This window comes from Limanda limanda, chromosome 7 (assembly GCF_963576545.1).
Source record: "Limanda limanda chromosome 7, fLimLim1.1, whole genome shotgun sequence".
In the NCBI taxonomy this organism is placed as follows: domain Eukaryota; kingdom Metazoa; phylum Chordata; class Actinopteri; order Pleuronectiformes; family Pleuronectidae; genus Limanda; species Limanda limanda.
In genome coordinates, this window is record NC_083642.1 from 21299672 (window position 1) to 21319100 (window position 19429).

Here is a 19429-nt window from a genome sequence, read left to right on the forward strand (position 1 = left end):
AATTGAAACTGAATTGAAGATCTATAAATTGCCACAGTCAATAGAAATGAAAAGGTACGGATATAATATTAGTCTTCTATTCTAGTATAATCCTGGAACTCACCTCTCCTCCAGCTCTGCGGGAGTGACTGATAGCTTGTCCAATCATTTCATAAATCTCCAGCTGTTGCAAACACAAATGTTGTACTTGTTAATATTTTAAATGTGCTAGAATTGGTCTTGGTATGCATGTTAAGAATCACTTACATGCAGTTATACAAAACCTGTTTAGACATTTTTAGGAAACAACTAAGTTCCCCCATTTACACAATTCTCTGACAGTTTGATATCAGTAAATAATACCTGTGTAAAAAGCAGTTTGCATAAAACTGGCAAAGGTGATCATAGGTTATACTTAGCATATGACCAAACATTGAGAATGTTGTACTCGGAATACTCACACATTTCTGGACAATTGTTGCTGCGTCATTTTCATAGTCCTCCTCTTTAGTCCCAGTGGAGGCAGATCGAAGCTGCAAGCCACTTCCTACCTGCAGAATGGCCATGCAAGTAGCCACACTCACACCTGAATGGGTACAAGATAGTTTTTATATTGACTAATTTGACTTTCAACAGTGTTAAATGGTCTTTTTGAGTTGTTAATGGAGGGAACCCAGCCATTTTATTTAACCTCAGAGAGTTACAACCTACCAGCATAGAGACAGCTCAAAGCCAGCACGGTCATATCTGTTAATCTCCCTGGTGTCAGGGGCTCCAGTACTGGCAGGGAGAGTGTATCCAAAGCCATGGTCACGTCGATCACCAATGAATGAAATCTTGGCAAAGGTTTTAAATATAAAAAGTTAGAGGAATGTCTGGAAGAAAAAACTTTAACACTAGCTATCTCATGCAGAAACTTACACAGATTATGTTGCCCCTTAAAAATAAATAACAGTATAATAATATACAGTATTGTAAATTGTGACCTTAGTAATTAAAAAAAAAAATACCCATTGCGGACAGCAGTGGCATCAGCCACTGTGGCAGGCATGATGAAGAAAGAGTTGGCTGATACAGCGTCTTGGAAACGGTTGATGTAGCGGAGAAAGTAGGGTAGATTGAGGCACACTCGCAACAACTTCTCAGACCCACCTTGAAATACAAGTCATGGGGGGGGGGGTAATTAGAGAAAACAAAAAAAACAAGAAAAAACTCCATAAAAATAAAGCAAGAAGTTGCTACTCACCAAGTTCCTGTAAGCTTGACACATTCTGAGATACAAAGGCATTTTTCATTTTGGCCTGAAGAGCCTGATCTGTGGTTTGGTCTTCGCAATCACTCTCAGCCTATGATTGGGGAGAGTTTAAGAAAATCAACAACTATTGATGAAAATTATGTGAACGTGTATATCACTGAAGACCACATCCAATTAATATATCTATATATAATCATTTTGTCTATCAATTATTAATTTAAAAGGCCTGTTCTACAACACTTACCTGCATTTGTGCTGCTGATGGAGAGGCCAAGATGGTCGTAAGGTCAGGGTTAAAAACTGAAGTCAGTTGATTGAAGAAGTTCATTTGCACTTCTTTGTGTCGAAGCTCTGGATTCACAGCACTGGGCGTCTCCTTCTGATCTTCCACTAGAGAATAAACAATGACAATTTTGTGAATCACGTTTCAAACTTTCATTGTTTTGAACAAAGGCCTGTAGGAATATTCAGTCTTTTATCAGACCCAGTGTAAGTACCAACATTCATTGAAAAATCAATACATCTGAAACAAGTGGATAAAGAATTAAGAATATTTATTTCAATTAATATGTAGACAAATACAGAGTATAGCTACAATCAAAAATAGTAAATTCAGTGCCACATTCTGTAATATTAATAAACTTTGGTACATTTCTAATTGGACACTTACCATCTGAAAGAGTCTTGACAGTTTGAGGCAACTTGGCAGACTTCATCATAGCTGTGAAAGTTATGATCTCTGTACGATCTAGTCTGCTGCAGCCAGTGCAAAGTCCTTTTATAAGAAGAATCAGGTGTTTCTGAGGAAAAACAACAGTATTATTCTATTGTATTGGTGGGTTTATGCAGTATGCTATGTCATTTCTAAAAAGACAATCGGCACACATGAGCAGGAAAAAACAAGAGAATGTAAAGAAATTAAAATTTCAAAATCCAAGAATTGAGCCAATGTAGCTTACTTGGACAAATTCAGCAGCATTTATATGTGAATGATGTCAATTTTTTCCTTGTTAAAAGTGACTTGCAGTTATATCCACTGACTAGATCCTACAACTAAACTGTAAACGGCAGATTTGTCTTACCTGTGATACGGCACATGCCTCATCTGGGTTCTCCAAGCGTAGCAATGAGAACTCAATCAATACTTTGCACGCCGCAGCAACCGACAGCAACTGATTTCTCGGTACTAAAGAGATAGAGCAAAAATAATTAACTGACTGAAACTTTACTTACATCATTCAAATACTCTGACTCCAAGTAGTCATTTCAAATCTATGACATCATAGAAAAAAGAGAGAAAAAATACATACTTTGTCCACATACTGTGGTGATGTAATGTGCAGAGAGTGCCACGAACGATGAGTAGAAAGGCTCATACTGTTTGTCATGGTGAAGAATGTCAGATTCACTGCAAATGAAAAGCAATTATCAGCAATTGATTTCTGATCACAACAGATGAGAAAGAATGAACAGACAGACATCATGGTGTCAATAAAAAAAAACAATTTTCAGACATGAACTACGGAGGCTGTCTTCACAATGCGGTTATGCAAAATAATGATACATATTAGGACAACAGAAAAAATCCATCGTTTCATGTTTTGTAGTAAAAGTTTTCTGTTCTTCCACATCATTAAATGGATATGCAATTACATATATAGGCGTACTTCCGTGCAGAAGTATTAGATTAGATTAGATTTCTTTATTTTATCCACACAATGGGGAAATTCACTTGTTACAGCAAATAAGAGAAAACAGAATTTAAGTAACAGTGCCGAAGCACAATAAAAAAGATCACTGCATAAATCCTTTCTCTGCAGCCTCCAATACATTAATCTGCCCAACAGTGCAAAACTACTTCACTGTACAATCCAAAAAAAAACATGACTACAGTGAAAATACTCTGCTTTCTGAAACGACAAAACAATCCGCTTTCATTCAACTTCTTGGTCTGAAGTTTGAAAACAGTCGAGGGGGAAATGCTACACGGACATTAAGCCTATAACACCTCAGACCTGCTGGTCTTCTCAATTAAGCCTTCTAAGAATACAGTTTAATCAAAGTTTAATGCCAGTTCTCTATCTTCTCAACTTCCTTCTTCTTAGTTAAAGAATACATTTGACCGTTTTGCTCCTGGTCTACAAAACACTGAATAGTCAGGCTCCAGATTATATATCTGACATGCTACTAGTTTATCAACCCCCCAGATCACTCAGGTCACAAGCCAGCCGTTTCCTCCAGTGCAATCAAAACCTGGATGTCAGAGCTTTCAGTGTTTTTCCTCGCTATTAGTAAATATATTAAATATCAACCTGATGAATTGAGTTTTGCACAAACACCATATCCTTACAAAAATATGCTCCTATTGAGTTTTAACTTTAACTTGTTTGTTGTGAGATTGTGTCGATTTTATATTGTGTTTTCATGTTTGCATGCTGTCTGTCTTTATTATTGTAGTACCCATTTTCTCGTGCTCCCAAGTAGTACTTTTGTATGATACTGTGATATTCAAATAAACTTCTAACCAATACAATTTCTCAAATCTGGAAATACCTTAATTTTTTCTTGAGTGCTATATATAAGTTCAGTCAATTGTTGATGTGTTATGTAATTAATTGATACCTTTTTTTTTAGACTGCAAATTTGGCAAGAGCTGTCCTGTGTAAATAAACATTAAATAAAAAAAATAAACAGCAAACAATGATGTATAATACACAGAATAAAAACAATAAAAACCTCATGTGTAGGTTGATCATTTATAACTTGAGCAACACAAGCCTACTTCTTTGTCAACAAAGTTAAAGATCACTCTGTCCTATGGAAACATCAAATTACTGATCAAACCTGCCCACTAATTCTGATATTAGTAGAATATGTCGTTTGGTGTTTTCTTTTAGTGTAGGTTGAACTTTTCCTTTTCTACTCATTAAGATCTAGGACCTTGTGATGAAAATACTTTAAAGAGACTCATATAAAACTACTACTTTTACTCAAGCAGTACTAACGTGAGGATCGTTAAAAACTCACACAAACAACCACAACATCTTTTATCCTTGCTGGTTGCTTGTTTAACTTGTAAAAAGAAACCAACAGCAGCAGTAGTAGCAGTTGTGCTCATGTGGGCAGGTTGAGGTTTGCTCGGGAAAACGAAACTTATTCACACAGTGGCAACCTCTTCGCTTGGATGCCAGACGGATCAGCTGATGTAACCACTGAACCGAGTCAAGTGACAACCTGGCCATCGCACAGACCCATTGACATCAAGCTACTTAATAATCACCTAGGACGAAATGTGCACAAACTGCATAGTCTCAAGAGAAGTCCCTCACAGGTCCCCTGCTGTAGGTTTACCTGCCTGTAACACTCATCTCCTTCCTGCTGCGGAACAGCCACTGCAGCAGGTTGACATGGGTCACCAGTGTCGAGTTTCCCATTTAACCGATGGCCCAACGTTTAATGGCGTAGCGACATTTACATCAGGGACCCATCACCACCTCGTCAACAGTGAGTGGCGAGAGCAGGATCTCCGCCCTCTTCCAGCTCAACCACACACACAACACATAACGATAAGCTAACTGGGTGTTAGCCAGCTCACCCATCAACAGTATGTGGAACTGCCCCGAGTATGTGACAAGCTCTGTGCACAAGCCGAATCACATTCAGCTAAGTTATCTGACGTGGTCAAACACAACTGTGGCCATTTCCACGCTGCGTTGTCCTGTAGGTACGAAGGCCCACCAGTTCGCTTGTTTGTGTTAGCTAGCTAATGATGAAGCACATTTCCTTTACGCTACAATGCGACAAAGATATGGTTCACATCGCAATAACGTCACATGTAAGATTATTAGCATAAACTATTCAACGTTTGGAGTCAGTAAGCTGACGTTAGCATTTTAGCTGACGTCAGGAAACCCAATTCGATGCCAGTGCAAGTTAAGCTGCGATAGCTTCCTAGCCGTAAAAGTTAGCTAAGTGGGTAGCTCTTTCCCATTGAAATCAACTACCTGAGCTAAGGTAGCAAGTTAGCCAGCCAGCTAACATCTGGGTGGCCACGGCTGATATCCGAGCCAACAGAGGCCGGTGCTTCACTGACATGTAACTGGTTACCTGTTGATTATAGACCCAACAAGCTGAGGTAGCTCTTTGGCTTCAAACGCGGTGTACGACGCCGATAGAAGCGGCCGTACTGCAGCTGTCCATTCGGGTTCCCCATCTCCGTCGCTCGACGCCATCTTGAACTCCCGTAGAAAAAAACAGCCACTGGAGGAGGAAGCTGTGAGAGTTAATCGCAGGGGGCGCTCTCGAGTCGGGGGCAAAAACGGAACTTCGAGGGCCTCCAACGAATGATATTAGAGTCCAGGGTTGTAGATGGTGCAGTTCCTAGTTTGCAAAAATAATAATTACTCTTTCCATACACGAATTACACTTACAGCTCACAGAAGTCACTTATTCCTTGCTGTCGTTCCTATTGGAAATGGTTGTTTGATTGCATTAAACCTATTTGTACATTAATAGTGAATGTTTAGCAGATTGAAAATATTTAATTTAAGTCTGGTGAATTATAGTTACCACATGAACCAGAAATTGTCAGAAATAGTAATGTCAATTGTCTTAAAATAAAAGTTGTACCAAACGGTACAACTATGCAGTGTTGAATGAAATATCGTTTTTCCAGGGCAGTGTAATTCCAATCATTTCAATAAAGGCTACATTAAACCTATAATTAGATAGACTTTGTATACTTTGATGTATGATTCAGTATCAAAGGACTAATAATATCTTCAGGCCTTGTACATGTGTGCAACTGGACTTTCATGCGTTTACTGAAGACATTTTAATGGGGCAAGAAAGAAGTAACTTGAGGGCCAGAATATAAAATTGTAGGAGACAATATTTATCTATTTATTTATATATATAAGTTGTACAGTTGTATAGTTCAACAGTCATGGAGGTAGAATTTATTGAAGGACTGTTGTACCCATATGGTTGTACCTACTAATGGCTAATGGAGCTATGTGCCTTGCTTGCCTGTAGGGGTCAGCACCTCTCGCAGCACCAGACAAAAAGGAGGCTCGTCGACTTCCGACTTCCTCCTTCCCATGAAGAGCAAGTCGAAGCTACTGCTGCAATGGAGAAGCTAATTTTGTTGTGGCTGAAATGTCTTATTTTGTGCAGCACCGTAGAGGCCGTGTTTGAGGATCAAGTGGGGAAGTTTGACTGGTAAGAGGATCCGCACCCGTGGACTGTTTAGAGCCGTGTTTTAATGTGGGGACGGAAATGCTAGCACCTGTCACAGCCATTAGCTGCGACCCGGTGTGCTAGTGCTGGACTCTGTGCGAGAGAACAGGCCGAAATAAATGCATAAAATACACAGAACACACAATTAAACACAAATATCGTATGTAGGCTACTAGCTTTCCTCGGGTGCTGTTTGCTTGTAGGAAACCAATGGCCTCTTTAAGTCAATGAGTAAAATCTGTGGGCATTTGGATTTCCTTGTAATCGAACTGACAATGACCAGTTCACTGTTCATGAATTTTTTCTATTTAGTTTCCTCTCAGCTGTCAAAGTGACACTGGTGTTTGGTCCCTGTGGCGATACAAGCATTGACCTGAGCTGTAATTCTAAAGAAGCGTCATCAGCCCCCTGACAGCATCTTTCCTTTGTGGTTCACAGGAGGCAACAGTATGTGGGCAAAGTTCGTTTTTCTCACTTCGACACACACGCGCAGTCGTCCAAAAAAGTGCTTCTGGCAACAGAGAACAACGTCTTTGCTGCACTCAACACCAGGACTGGAGAGATATGTGAGTATTTGGTTAATCACTCCTCGAAAAAAAGCCGGTCCTATTGGGCCAGTTCCGTAATAATAACAAGGATATCAATGGTTTTAAACTGCTGCTTTTCTATCTTTGTCACAGTATGGCGACATGTGGATAAGACGGGGCCCGAGGGAAACATTGACGCTTACCTGCAGCATGGACAAGGTAAATATTGTCTTAGCAGTGGAGCTCTTAGTTCCTCTATTGGGAGCAGATGACTCATTCAGTTGTTTCCTAGATGCGGTGATGGTCATAGGCAACGGCCGCCTGCTGCGCTCCTGGGAGATAAATATCGGTGGTTTGAATTGGGAGGTTGTGCTGGACTCTGGCAGGTGATTACCCCTTTGATTGGCCGTGACTGAGAATATACAATAACTGCATTTATTTTGATCAGGCATTAAGGAGTTTTGTTATTCGTTCTAGTTTCCAGTCAGCATGTTTAGTTGGACAGCATGACACAGTGAAACATGTGGCTGTCTTGAAGAAAACTGCCATCTCTCTCCATTACCTCTCCAATGGTCATCAAAAATGGATAGAGAATCTTCCAGAAAGGTAAATTAAATTTCAAATTAAATGTATTTCATTACAAAAGCTGATTATATATTTTTTTGTTTTTTACATTTCTGATTTCTGCTGTTATTTTAGTGTCAAATCCAAAATTGTGAAAAAATGTGTAGAAAATTAATAATGACAGGTTTTTGTTATAACATTGTGGATCTGTCTGTCTTTAATCTCACCAGTGACGCCGTGGATTACCAGGCTGTGTATTCTGGTGGAAACGGGGAAGTGTATGCACTGGGAGTCGTTTCCCATTCCCACATTACTATTGTAGTTTACAGTGTGGAAGACGGAGAGATTATCAAACAGGTAATCCTTATTAAAAGTAGCCATACATGGTATTAGTGCTTTCCATGTGCTAAAAACTTCTATGCTATTGTTTTGTCCTGCCAGGTCAAATCTTAATACATTTGTAATAGATAACTACTATGATTCTTAATTACTCAAATAAAATTGAAAGCTCATTTTTAATACACAAAATAATGATAAAACATTATATGAATATATTTCCATGTTTGTGATCCCTCTGCTTGTGTTGTTTCTAGATCTCAGTCGAAGCTCCATGGCTGTCCGACATACAGGCCAGCTGTGCAGTGGTTGGACAGGGGATTTTGACATGTGTGGACTCAGCAACTGTGTCCTTGTACATGCTTGACTTGCATGAACAATCCGAGATGACCCAGATCCCCCTGCAGGTACACACCGCAATCTAACACAAATAATAAAAATGTTCCACTCGATGAAACAAACATATTTTGGCCTACTACTCTGGTGCAGTAGTGCATTTCTGTCTCCATACATCTTCTCAATATCTCTGTGTGTCTCTCTGTCTCATCCTGGAATTTCTTCCACTAGACACTGGGACTGGAAGCGGACCCTGGCTTCCATCCAACACTGGTGTCCACTCAGCCCAACCCAGCTCGTCCACCACTGTCAGAGTTCTTTATCCAGCTCGGGCCTGAACACCACCTGCTCCTTCAGCTCAACAATGATCAGATAGTTACACTGAGGGATTTTAAGCCGGTACGTTAGCGTTTCCCTTCACTGCACTTACATTTCATACATGAGATTCTGATATTTAAAAACCCAAATTAAAATTGTCTTTTGGTTTTCTTTTCTAGAGCACTTGTTTATTCTGTAAGTTATTATTGTGCTGTACATCACTCTTGATAAAAGCTTTCGATTATCTGCTTAAAATGTTAATGTTACATTTCGGCTTCAAGAATTTGATTGTCAAAAGCATATGGATGGATAGCATCTGCAGAAGTAAATGTTAGGTAAACCCCATATATGAAGACTTCACATTGATTTGTTGTGTTCTAAATATGTCTAAATAATAAAGTCCTTATACGTAGATAGACGTTTTCCATAATGCGTAAATCTCAGTGTGCCATTCTGTGATATTGCAGTTGTTTGCTTAAGAGAAAGTTTGTGTAAATTATTGTCGATGCATTTCATTATTCTTGTTTTATAGGCAATGCTGGTTTCATTTTCTACCACTGGAGAGAAGACTGTTGCTGCTGTCTTGTCACCCAAGAATCAAACTGTGAGTTAATGATTTGTTCACTCTGGTGCTTGGTACATGACTGACATAGGAGATTGATTTGATTAAGAAATCAAAGGTGTTGCACTAAAGTTCTACCCTGACGTGGTCATACTCATAATTCTAGTCAGAATATGAGTCTGATACTCCTCCATTGGGCTGTGATTATGGGGCGTGTTTCAACCGAACCAGGAAAAGAAATGAGTCTTCGCTCAATTGGATAGACCTACAACCAATCAGAGCAACGTAGTATGTGACGTATGTCAAGCGACATTGTGAGTTGTTTACTAAGTCAGACAGTCAAGACTTTCTCTTACCATTTGTAAGTAGGGGTGTCACGATACCAAAAATTCAGTAGTCTATGCCAATACCAGTAAAATAACACGATTCTCGATGCCAATTTCAATACCACGGTAAAAAAAAAAAAAACACAGCGTGTTTCCTCATTGAGATCTTTATTACAAGATAAACAACTCTTGTGGCAGTTAAACGGAATCCGTTCAATGGTTACACTTGAAAATATGCGCTGCTGTAATCCAAAGCCCCGCTGAGAGAGCAGTTAGCCGCTCCGGGTTCGGGTTCCCTTCCCCGTGTGCGGACATGAAGCTGAGCCGCGGAGGCTAGCTCCGGGCTGTTTCCTCCAACTGCTAACAGCCACGCTGTGCTGCGTTCAGGGCACCTCGGATATAACGACCTCCTGCCACATAGCGAACATGCAATAGTTTTATCGATGAAGTCTTAATGATCAATTAATCGATAGTCTATTAATTATGCCCATCCCTATGTGCAAGATACATGCTCTTTTTCTCTATCTCTCCTTCTAACCAAGTATACTGCCTGGTCAGTTCCTGAAGAGGCGCAGCACCGATGCTAACAGCTGGCATCGGCGCTCACGGTGCTAACCCAAGCGCTCTTTGGTGACGTGGTTGATTACGTTACTGTTGATCATCTGTCCATCATCGTATAAAGCCCGCCCTGACAATTTGATTGGTCCGATAAGTTTCTGTTCGGCCATAGTTTCTCCCCAACGCAGCAATGCCAGACTGAACTTCCCGACCTCAAATGTTGTGGGCGGGGCTAAGTTCGTCTGGCACCCAGGCTTCTAAAGTTCAGCAACTGGATGTTAAGCTCTAGAGAACGTTAAGATGATCACGTCAAAGTCAAATACAATTATCACTTTATTTTTGAACCAGTATAAAAGATATAACTGTTTGGTTCCTCCCTATAGGCTTCCAGTCTGAACCTCTTCAGTGCTGAAACCGGACGCAGACTTCTAGACACAACACTGATTTTTAATATGGATCCTAATGGAGGGAAACCAGAGAAGGTATGTCTGTTTTGTTCCAGAGTCTGTGGCTCATCAGGCAACCATGGTGTTTATACAAAGTCTTTAAAAATATTTACTCTTGCAGTAAGCTTTCATGGTGTTGACAATGGGTTTCCACTTGACATGGTTTTCATTCTGTCTTCCAGCTTTATGTACAGTCATTTCTCAAGAAAGATGACTCAGTTGGCTACAGGGTCATGGTGCAGACAGAGGACCAAACACTCACTTTCCTACAACAGCCAGGTAGGGATGGTAGAACAAGCAGCTTAATCAGTATAAAAAATTGTTATCTGTCTGTCATCTGAAGTGTTGGTTATGCTGCCTGCAACAGTGATAGTTTTGATTCTACCACTGAGAGGCGCTAAAGTTAAAAAAAAAAAAATTTAAAAAGTAAAAACCTGCTTTTAGTAAAAAATAAATAAATAAGCAGACAGAATTTTTCCAGGAATTTAGTTTGACCAGATCCCACAACTATGCTAATGTTTGGAAATTATATTTTTCTGCTTGTGGTTTGTTGATATCACGAATAAGTGAAACTTTAGATTTCTGTGAAGAGTTGTTCTCTCATGGTGATTACTGTTAAGATCCATTACATCTTTCTCAAATTCAAAGAGACAAATGAGTCTTGCTTTGCCTTGGGACAGCACTGTGGTATATTTTCTTATGCCAACGTCTGACCACTGAGTAGTCAGACATGTTCTTAGATTTCATAATACACACACAAACCTGGCCACCTCCACAGACACGAGGAGGAAAAAAATGTGTCATGTCATAATTCACAAAAAGCGTCAGCAGGAACTGCATACTGTCACAGGGTGTGGAACGAGTAGAGAACAATAATGAGTCTTGTTTTCCAGGGCGTGTGATATGGATAAGAGAAGAGGCCCTGTCAGATGTGGTGACAATGGAAATGGTGGATCTGCCCCTCACAGGAACGCAGGCAGAGCTGGAGGGAGAGTTCGGCAAAAAGGCCGGTAAATGTCAACCAAAATGCCTCCTTTTTATATTTTACTCCAGAGATTCCATCATTAACAGCTGATCCATGCAGTAGATTAGTATTCAGTATTTCATCTGTTATTTCCAGTTCTCAAATTCTCCTTCTTTCATTATTTATATATTAATGATTTAGAATTGATAGCTAACCTTAAATCTGTGAATTGTTGCTTTTACTTTATCCTCACTTCAGTTGCCCAAATTTTGCTCTTTTTTTTTTATTCATGCTGTTGCTTTAGGCTGGTGGCAAGTAAACAATAATTCTTGAGTATGTTGAGATAATGAATCACTTGGTTGCTTTTGGCTTCACCTTCTTCTGCTTTGTCCTGTTTTTATTGCTGCGTTTTGGATTCAGCCATTCAAGGTAACAGACTTATCTGCTCTTATTCAGTAACTCTTTATTTTCTTTACTTCACGGTCTCCTGCTCTATCCTCTCTGTCAACTTCTACCAACACTTGATTTCTCTTTCAGGATTAGTATTGTATTATACTCCTGCAGATTGTGTATGCAAATTTTGCACCTCCTCTGTTTAATTCATAGTTTAATCAATGATACAAACAATATTTTGCAGCCTAGCATGTATTATTGTGCCGTATTTTAGTTTTATTCAGTGATCAATACATCCTTTTAATTTTGTGACGTGCACCTGTGATTTGCTTGCAACGGCATATGTCCACTACAACACAGATCTACTAAATCCTGATCCTGAAATGATTCCCATAATTTGAAGTGAATCCACTTAGAGCCATTTAGCAGCTTCTTTGCCTTGCTGTTTTCTGACTAGATGGATTGTTGTCCATGGTGCTGAAGAGGCTCTCCTCTCAGATCATCTTGCTGCAGGCCTGGGTAACCCACCTCTGGAAGCTGTTCTATGACGCGCGGAAGCCTCGCAGTCAGGTCAAAAATGATGTGACCATCGAGAACCTCTCAAGAGATGAGTTCAACCTGCAGAAGATGATGGTTATGGTTACTGCATCTGGGAAAGTAAGAAACTAAAACTTTTATTATGTAGTATTTAACAATTCCTGTACATCAGTACATTTTTTCCAAATCTTTCTAACAATGTTCAAACCAGAGAAATCAAGGTAGCGGGACGTTTCATTTTGGTCACTTTCTAATAACATTACCTCTGCTTTACCACTTTTTGCCCTCTGCTGTAATTACCTATGACGAAGGAAAAACAAGCCAGCCATTTAACCAGTCAGCTGTATTTTCCACTGTTTTTATTGGTCACTATTATTTTTCCGCTGTTTATTATGTAATGTGAGATCAGCGATCATCCCACACAGTTTGACCGTCCCGGTCCGGCTCCCGGTCCCTCCGCCGGCCCGGTGCCGGACGGGTCCCGGTCCGGCTCCCGGTCCCGCTCCCGGGAGCCGGAACTTTGCCCACTCCGCCCGGCGCCGCCGCTAACCTGCCCCGGGCGGCTGTGAACCCCGGTCCGGGTCCCGGTCCCGGGGCAGCAGCACCAGCAGCCGGCAGCCCGGCTCCGGGGAGCGCCGCGGCCCCGGTGGAGGCGGCTCGGCTCGCACCGGGAACCGGGGGAGAGGCACCGGGCACTGTCGGCTCCGCACGGCGTGTTGCTTGCGTATGACGTCACTCACAGCGCACAGCATAGAATTACACTGAATAGATCAGCCGATATGGATCGGCCCATTGTCACCGATACCCGATCTAGAAATTTCTTCAATATCGGTACCGATACAAATATCGGATCGGTGCATCCCTATATTTAACCTTATATTTGGGTTTTGCTCAGTATATTGTTTCAGATTGGGTCTATTTTACCGGACAGACCTAAAGAAATATTACACCCAAACAACTTGAGTCTACCAGATCTCCGTGAAACTCACTTTTCCCTTTCCATTTCATCCTGTGCTTCTTTTCTGTTCAGCTCTTTGGGATTGACAGCAAAACTGGCACTATTTTATGGAGGCACTACCTGGACAACATTCCATCTAATGCCGCCTTCAAACTAATGGTGCAGCGGACCACTGCTCACTTTCCTCATCCCCCACAGTGCACACTGCTCATCAAAGACAAGGTACTTAATAGCAAAGCTTCTGAGCTCTGTGGTTAAAGAACTTCAAGAAAAAATGTCATTAGCTTGTGGGCCGAATAACCATTAGCAAAGTGAAATGACTGCTGTGAAATCGGAAGATTTGTGAGTCACAAAGAGTTGGGGGCTTCAAAAGCATTGCTACTCATCTTGTCTTTATAAACCCAGTAAAAGCTCAGTACTTTTGTTCTCCTGCAGTTACCAGCACTTAAATGAAAATACTTGGTTTAATCTGAGTAACTTTAGAAGCAGTGTAAATCTATCTTATCACTTCTCTTGTAATCTTTGTTCTGTTTTTTTCCTCAGGACACAGGTTTGGCAACTTTTCATGTATTCAACCCCATCTTTGGAAAGAAGAGTCACATCACTCCACCCACACTGCCTCAGCCAATACTTCAGTCTCTCATCCTGCCTGTCATGGACCAGGATTACGCGAAGGTTTTACTGCTGGTTGATGACCAGTACAAGGTCAGTGCCAAACTGTAAACCAGATCAACATCATGAATGAGCCATTAGATGTACTGTGGGGTGTGTCTTCAAGCCATCAGACAGCCACGAGACACCCCAGATCTTTCTTGTGTTCTTCTCAGCTTCATTCTATCTGTCAACAGAAAAATATTGAATTTAATTATAGTGTCATTAAGAGTGTTGGGTGAGTGATATTGGCTATCCAGAAATATCATGTAAAAAGTTTTTTTTTAATGGTTTTCCCTCAGGTGTCTGCCTTTCCTTCGACTAAAAATGTACTGCAGCAGCTCCAGGACATGGCCTCATCCATATTCTTTTACCTGGTTGACTCCAGTCAGGGAACACTCTCTGGTTACAGGCTACGAACGGCAAGTTAACAAATCTTTGCTGCATTATTTCAAGGTTCTTAGTTTTAGCCTCCAGCAGGTGGCAGATTGTTGCCAAAGCTGATGACGATGGTTGCAATATTTTTATTGTTTAGAACTGAAGTGATATTTTCCCTCCATATTTCAGTAATGGAAAAAAGATCAAAACATTAAAATATATATTTTACACTACAATGTAATAGAAGAGAGTAAATTTAATTTACTTGAATGAAGGAAATCAATATGCGACTTAAAGTGTGACTAGCAAGTGGATGTAGCAAATAATGTGTGAAATATTCTAGAATGACAATTATATCCTGAGGCTCTGTTCATTGTTCCTGTTCACACTGAATTGCCACAAAATGATAGTTAGATCAAGCACGACTGAATTGAATATTGTTTTGGGGTTCTCAGGATTTGTCCACCGAGCTGATCTGGGAGTTCGTCGTGCCAACCGAGGTACAGAAGATCATCTCCATCAAAGGGAAGAGACCCAATGAGCATGTGCACTCCCAGGGCAGAGTAATGGGAGACCGCAGTGTCCTGTATAAGGTACAATAAGTTCACCTCAAACTTTACTAACTCTGTGGTGTGGAAAGAGTGTTGGAATTTGTTTTAAATCATACTCCTGCTGTTATTTGTAATGGATTGGGTCAGTGCTCTGCCTCGTCTTTCCTACTTCAGTCACTAAGACGGTCACTCCCTGTTTTCTGATGTAAACGGAGAATTCGTCATTCCGAGAAACACTGAATGTCACATCACTGTTTCCCCAGTGAATCATGTTCTCTCCCACTGACTTGGAATAAGAATCAACACAAGGACTCATGCACTCTGTGTCATAGTTCTTGTTTATAATCTTTGTGACGTATTATATTAATCATTCTACATCTCCGCTTATCATCAGACTGTCATGTACATGCTTAAAATGTACAATAACAACACAAACTCCAAAAATCTGTCTGAATATCTGTTAATACAATCTCCCAATGCAAAGGTGGGGGATAGAACGAACAACATACTGGTGTCCTATCTACTCATTGAGCTCTGAGAGTAGTTTTGAATATGTGTCCTGAGGGTGGGTCTGTAAAGAAAAAGGGGTTCACCTAAAATCATCAGGTGAAATCCCATAGCGATCATAAACATCAGGTCCTGTGTTGATCAACTTGTCACACAGACGCATTTGGCAAACAACGATGTGGTATTTAGGCCAGTAAGTATTTATTCATGATCTTTTGAGAGAGCAAATGTGTAACAGTAAAGTAATTCATCCTCATCCGTAATAGCCCAGAAGATCATTGTATTATTTAGTAGGTTCTGTTTTTTTTTTAATTGGTCATTTAAAATGATTTGTTCCCCCTAGATGAAGACTGATACCATTTTACATCAAAGCTTATCAGTGATGTTCATATTTAATATGTATGGAAATGGAAAAAATTAAAATACAGTACTGCTTGAATCTTGTGAATTGTATGTTTTAATCTTTGACTTTTCACCAAATGTATTTGTATCTATTTTTCAATTTAGATATGCTAAATGTATACATTTTTCTTTTATAGTACTTGAATCCCAATCTCCTGGCGGTGGTGACTGAGAGCACAGATTTGCATCCGGAGCGCAGCTTTATCGGGATCATGTTGATTGATGGCGTGACTGGTCGCATCTTCCAGCAGACTGTTCAGAAAAAGGCCAAAGGACCAGTGCATGTTGTGCACTCTGAGAACTGGGTGGTGGTACGTATCAGTGACAGCTATACTCTGTAACCCTCTTATTGGCAGAAAAGAGAAATAAAGATCTGTTGTTGGGTTGCTTGGTTACAGTAACAATGTGGTGTTGGCTCATGGCAGATGTATAAAAATGACTAAGCAGCCACATTGTATTTGAACCCTGAACATATTCAACAGAAAGACTTTGCCATGAAACACAGGCAGAGCCTCGAGTAGTCCTGTTATCTGACCTGTGAATGTCTCCCCTGACTCCACAGTACGAATACTGGAGCACCAAGTCTCGCAGGAACGAGTTCTCTGTTATCGAGCTGTATGAAGGAATGGAGCTGTACAACAGCACCGTGTTCAGCTCACTGGATCGACCACATGCTCCTCAAGTACTTCAGCAGTCTTACATTTTCCCCTCGGCCATTTCTACCATGGAGGCCACTCTGACTGAGAAGGGCATCACCAGCCGCCATCTGCTCAGTATGTTTCAATGTTTTCCTGTTTGCCACTTATATGTTTCCCAGATAGATACAGTTGTTAGAATAATAATATAAAATCTCTCTGTTTCTTTGCTATCTCACAGTTGGTTTGCCATCTGGAGGGATTTTGTCATTACCCAAGATGTTCCTTGACCCTCGGAGGCCAGAAATAGTGTCTGACCAAATCCGGTAATTCCTTGTGTCAGATTTGGTTTGAAACATTTGTAAGATGTATTTGTTTTCATCTCTACCCGTCTAACCTCTTCACTTGATCTCCAGAGAAGAAAATCTGATTCCGTACGCACCAGAGTTGCTGATCCGTTCTGAGTGGTTCATCAACTACAATCAGAGTGTGTCAAGGGTGCGAGGAATTCACACTGCCCCCTCTGGGCTTGAGTCGACCTGCCTGGTGAGTCTGCCGGCACAATACCAAGAAAACATAGTAGATGCAGATTACGAAGACATGCCTCTAGACCTACAGAATTGAATTTCTATTGTTTTTTGGGAACCAAATGTCTCTGCTGTTAAATCAACCAAAAATCGGACTGTTACTCTTGTCCTGGCAGGTGGTGGCGTATGGTCTGGACATCTATCAGACACGCGTCTATCCCTCCAAGCAGTTTGACGTGCTAAAAGACGACTACGACTACATGTTGATCAGCAGCGTGCTCTTCGCCCTTTTCTTCGCCACCATGATCAGCAAACGCCTGGCAGAAGTCAAACTGCTCAACCGGGCCTGGCGGTAAAGTGACCGTCAGAAGTCCCATCTCTGACTAGCCCAGAGGCTGCACGGAGGACCTCAGCCCGAGGAGATGAGGTGGCTGAGGCCGTGCCTGTAGAAGAACCAAGGTCCAAGGTCAATAAGGCCCACAAGCAACTGCATGGGTGAGGGGACGGCAGGGTGGGGGTGACGAGAGGGGGTAGAAAATGTTTTATGTGTTAATTTTTTAACTTATTTTGCAACCACAAGGAGTAATTTCATAATAGAATAATTGTGTTTGTGCCATGTCGATTTGATGAAATTTTTTAACACCTGACTAATTTGAAATGAATGCAACATTGTGGGATCTATTAAATCAATAAGTCCAACACTAGTGATTTATTTTGTGTTTAAATTCTCTAGAACCAAGACGGGACACAACATTTTTTAGATGAATTTATTAACCATGAATAGGCTGGAAAAAAAACCCAACAGATAACTGTTTTTTTACTATGCTGTTTTCCTGACTTGGTCCTGGAGAATCTAGAGACACTGCCTTTCTTTGGAGGCAGAGCACACAGCTGAACTTTAGTGCTTTTGTAAAAAAATGTGTGAACAGCAGACAGTTAAGCAATGATGTTCCTGTTTTTTTTCCAGATTTGTTTTGTCATGTTTCTGCTTTGTTAGACAGCTCTAATGGAGAGTGGTTATAAATGTTGAGATCAGAAGAAAAGAGACAGAAGACATGCAACATGTGAGAATGATTTGGTACAAAACCATAGTTCCATGGTTTATACCTTTTTGTCCTGCTGAGATATCTTAATGCCATTTGTTTTAATGGCGAATAAACTGTGAATATTTGGTGAGAGGAGATTTGTAGCATGGACAAGAAATGGTTACCTGTGCTTTCCTGAAGACACTCCCACCAAAGACACTGTCACACTGTCTACCATCACGTGGTTGACCAAGGAAAATGATCGACAGTACATTTTATTTAATGATGTGTGTTTCATCCTGCAGCTCATGTTTGTGAGCGGTGTTCAAGCCGCTGTTGTTGATGCTCCATTAAAATTAGTTTCAGATCTCTAGTTAATGTTTTTGTTTTCTACAAAAGAAGTGTTTGATTGAGGTTAGACATTATACAAGTAAACATGTAATAAGCTAGTAATGTGTTTACTTGTTCTTACAATGAATAGGTTGCGATGCATTTTCCAAATAGAATGTGACTTAGTGGAGCACATATCTCTACCAAGACCCAACAGTCTCCTTTCGTTCAATCAAGCTGCACCACATTTCCCACACTTTTACACATCAATTCCCCAAATGTGCCTGTTTTTTTCCCCACCAAGATCCATGAATTATTCTCTGAAAAAAAAATCCACAAAAATGTTGAAAAACGCCCTCTTTCATAGTGTGAAAAAGTAGGAAAAAAATTACGCCCCTCATTCTGACTGCACCAAAATGTTCTGAGGTCTTCCCTGACTAATATCACATCCTTCCACCAGGTTTCATGAAAATCCTTTCAGTTATTTCTGTGAAATCTTGCTTACGTCAAACATGCATGCATTTGTTAACTATCTTTGTATTTTCTTAGGATTTGCACCAATTGCACACACGCATAAATATCAGTTCTGTCAACATGCCAGATTTTCATTTAGATCCATGAATTATTATTCTCAATCAACAATCGATCAGCAAAATGTTGCCTAACACCATCATCTCACAATGTTGGAGGAAGTGGGAAAAATAATGTCCTGGATCCGCTACCTGATGCAGATCTAAACCAAAATTGAATGGGTCAATTTCTGACTAATACAGCATCCTTCACACGAGTCACATGGTAATCATGGGTTTGGTTGGATTTGGGTGAAAACATTATCTCCTTGTTGAAGGTAATGTGTATATCAATTAAACCAGCAGAAGCAGACAAAGATATTGAAATTGTTAACGTTATCACATGTTAACAATTACATTGTTTATAAGGTACACATATGCTTCCTTAATTATAGTTTCTATTAAACATCTATGAAGCAGTAACACTGGGAAGATAAGGAACAGGTGGTTTCCCTCTGTTTTTATAAGAATAAGATAATCTTTGTTATTACAGAAAAAAGTGTCTTCGATAATCCAGGCATAGCAAGAAAACAAAACATTGCACAATGAACCAATCA

At 40.4% G+C, this 19429-nt stretch overlaps 2 protein-coding genes across 6 annotated transcripts in view; one reads left to right on the forward strand and one right to left on the reverse strand.

The window, feature by feature from the left end:
* ubr4 (ubiquitin protein ligase E3 component n-recognin 4) overlaps positions 1 to 5466 on the reverse strand; it is a 46424-nt gene extending 40958 nt beyond the window's left edge. For all 5 annotated transcript variants that reach the window (XM_061074975.1, XM_061074973.1, XM_061074974.1 and 2 more), the window contains exons 1-10: positions 5342 to 5466; positions 2545 to 2642; positions 2317 to 2420; positions 1905 to 2034; positions 1479 to 1624; positions 1226 to 1325; positions 990 to 1131; positions 691 to 815; positions 441 to 565; positions 104 to 163 (exon numbers count right to left, since the gene is read on the reverse strand). In XM_061074975.1, coding sequence (XP_060930958.1) covers positions 104 to 163; positions 441 to 565; positions 691 to 815; positions 990 to 1131; positions 1226 to 1325; positions 1479 to 1624; positions 1905 to 2034; positions 2317 to 2420; positions 2545 to 2642; positions 5342 to 5466 — 1155 coding nt within the window. The remainder of the gene's footprint in view (positions 1 to 103; positions 164 to 440; positions 566 to 690; positions 816 to 989; positions 1132 to 1225; positions 1326 to 1478; positions 1625 to 1904; positions 2035 to 2316; positions 2421 to 2544; positions 2643 to 5341) is intronic.
* Positions 5467 to 6326: 860 nt separating this feature from the next.
* Positions 6327 to 18346, forward strand: emc1 (ER membrane protein complex subunit 1). The gene is made up of 22 exons (XM_061075590.1): positions 6327 to 6454; positions 6911 to 7038; positions 7153 to 7218; positions 7292 to 7385; positions 7477 to 7605; positions 7794 to 7920; positions 8157 to 8306; positions 8467 to 8634; positions 9086 to 9157; positions 10383 to 10481; positions 10628 to 10724; positions 11339 to 11455; positions 12260 to 12459; positions 13370 to 13519; positions 13841 to 14002; positions 14251 to 14370; positions 14782 to 14919; positions 15924 to 16097; positions 16349 to 16559; positions 16663 to 16747; positions 16838 to 16967; positions 17125 to 18346. The coding sequence occupies exons 1-22, from the start codon at positions 6363 to 6365 to the stop codon at positions 17302 to 17304; spliced, it is 2889 nt and encodes a 962-aa protein (XP_060931573.1). The 5' UTR covers positions 6327 to 6362; the 3' UTR covers positions 17305 to 18346.
* Positions 18347 to 19429: the final 1083 nt, after the last annotated feature.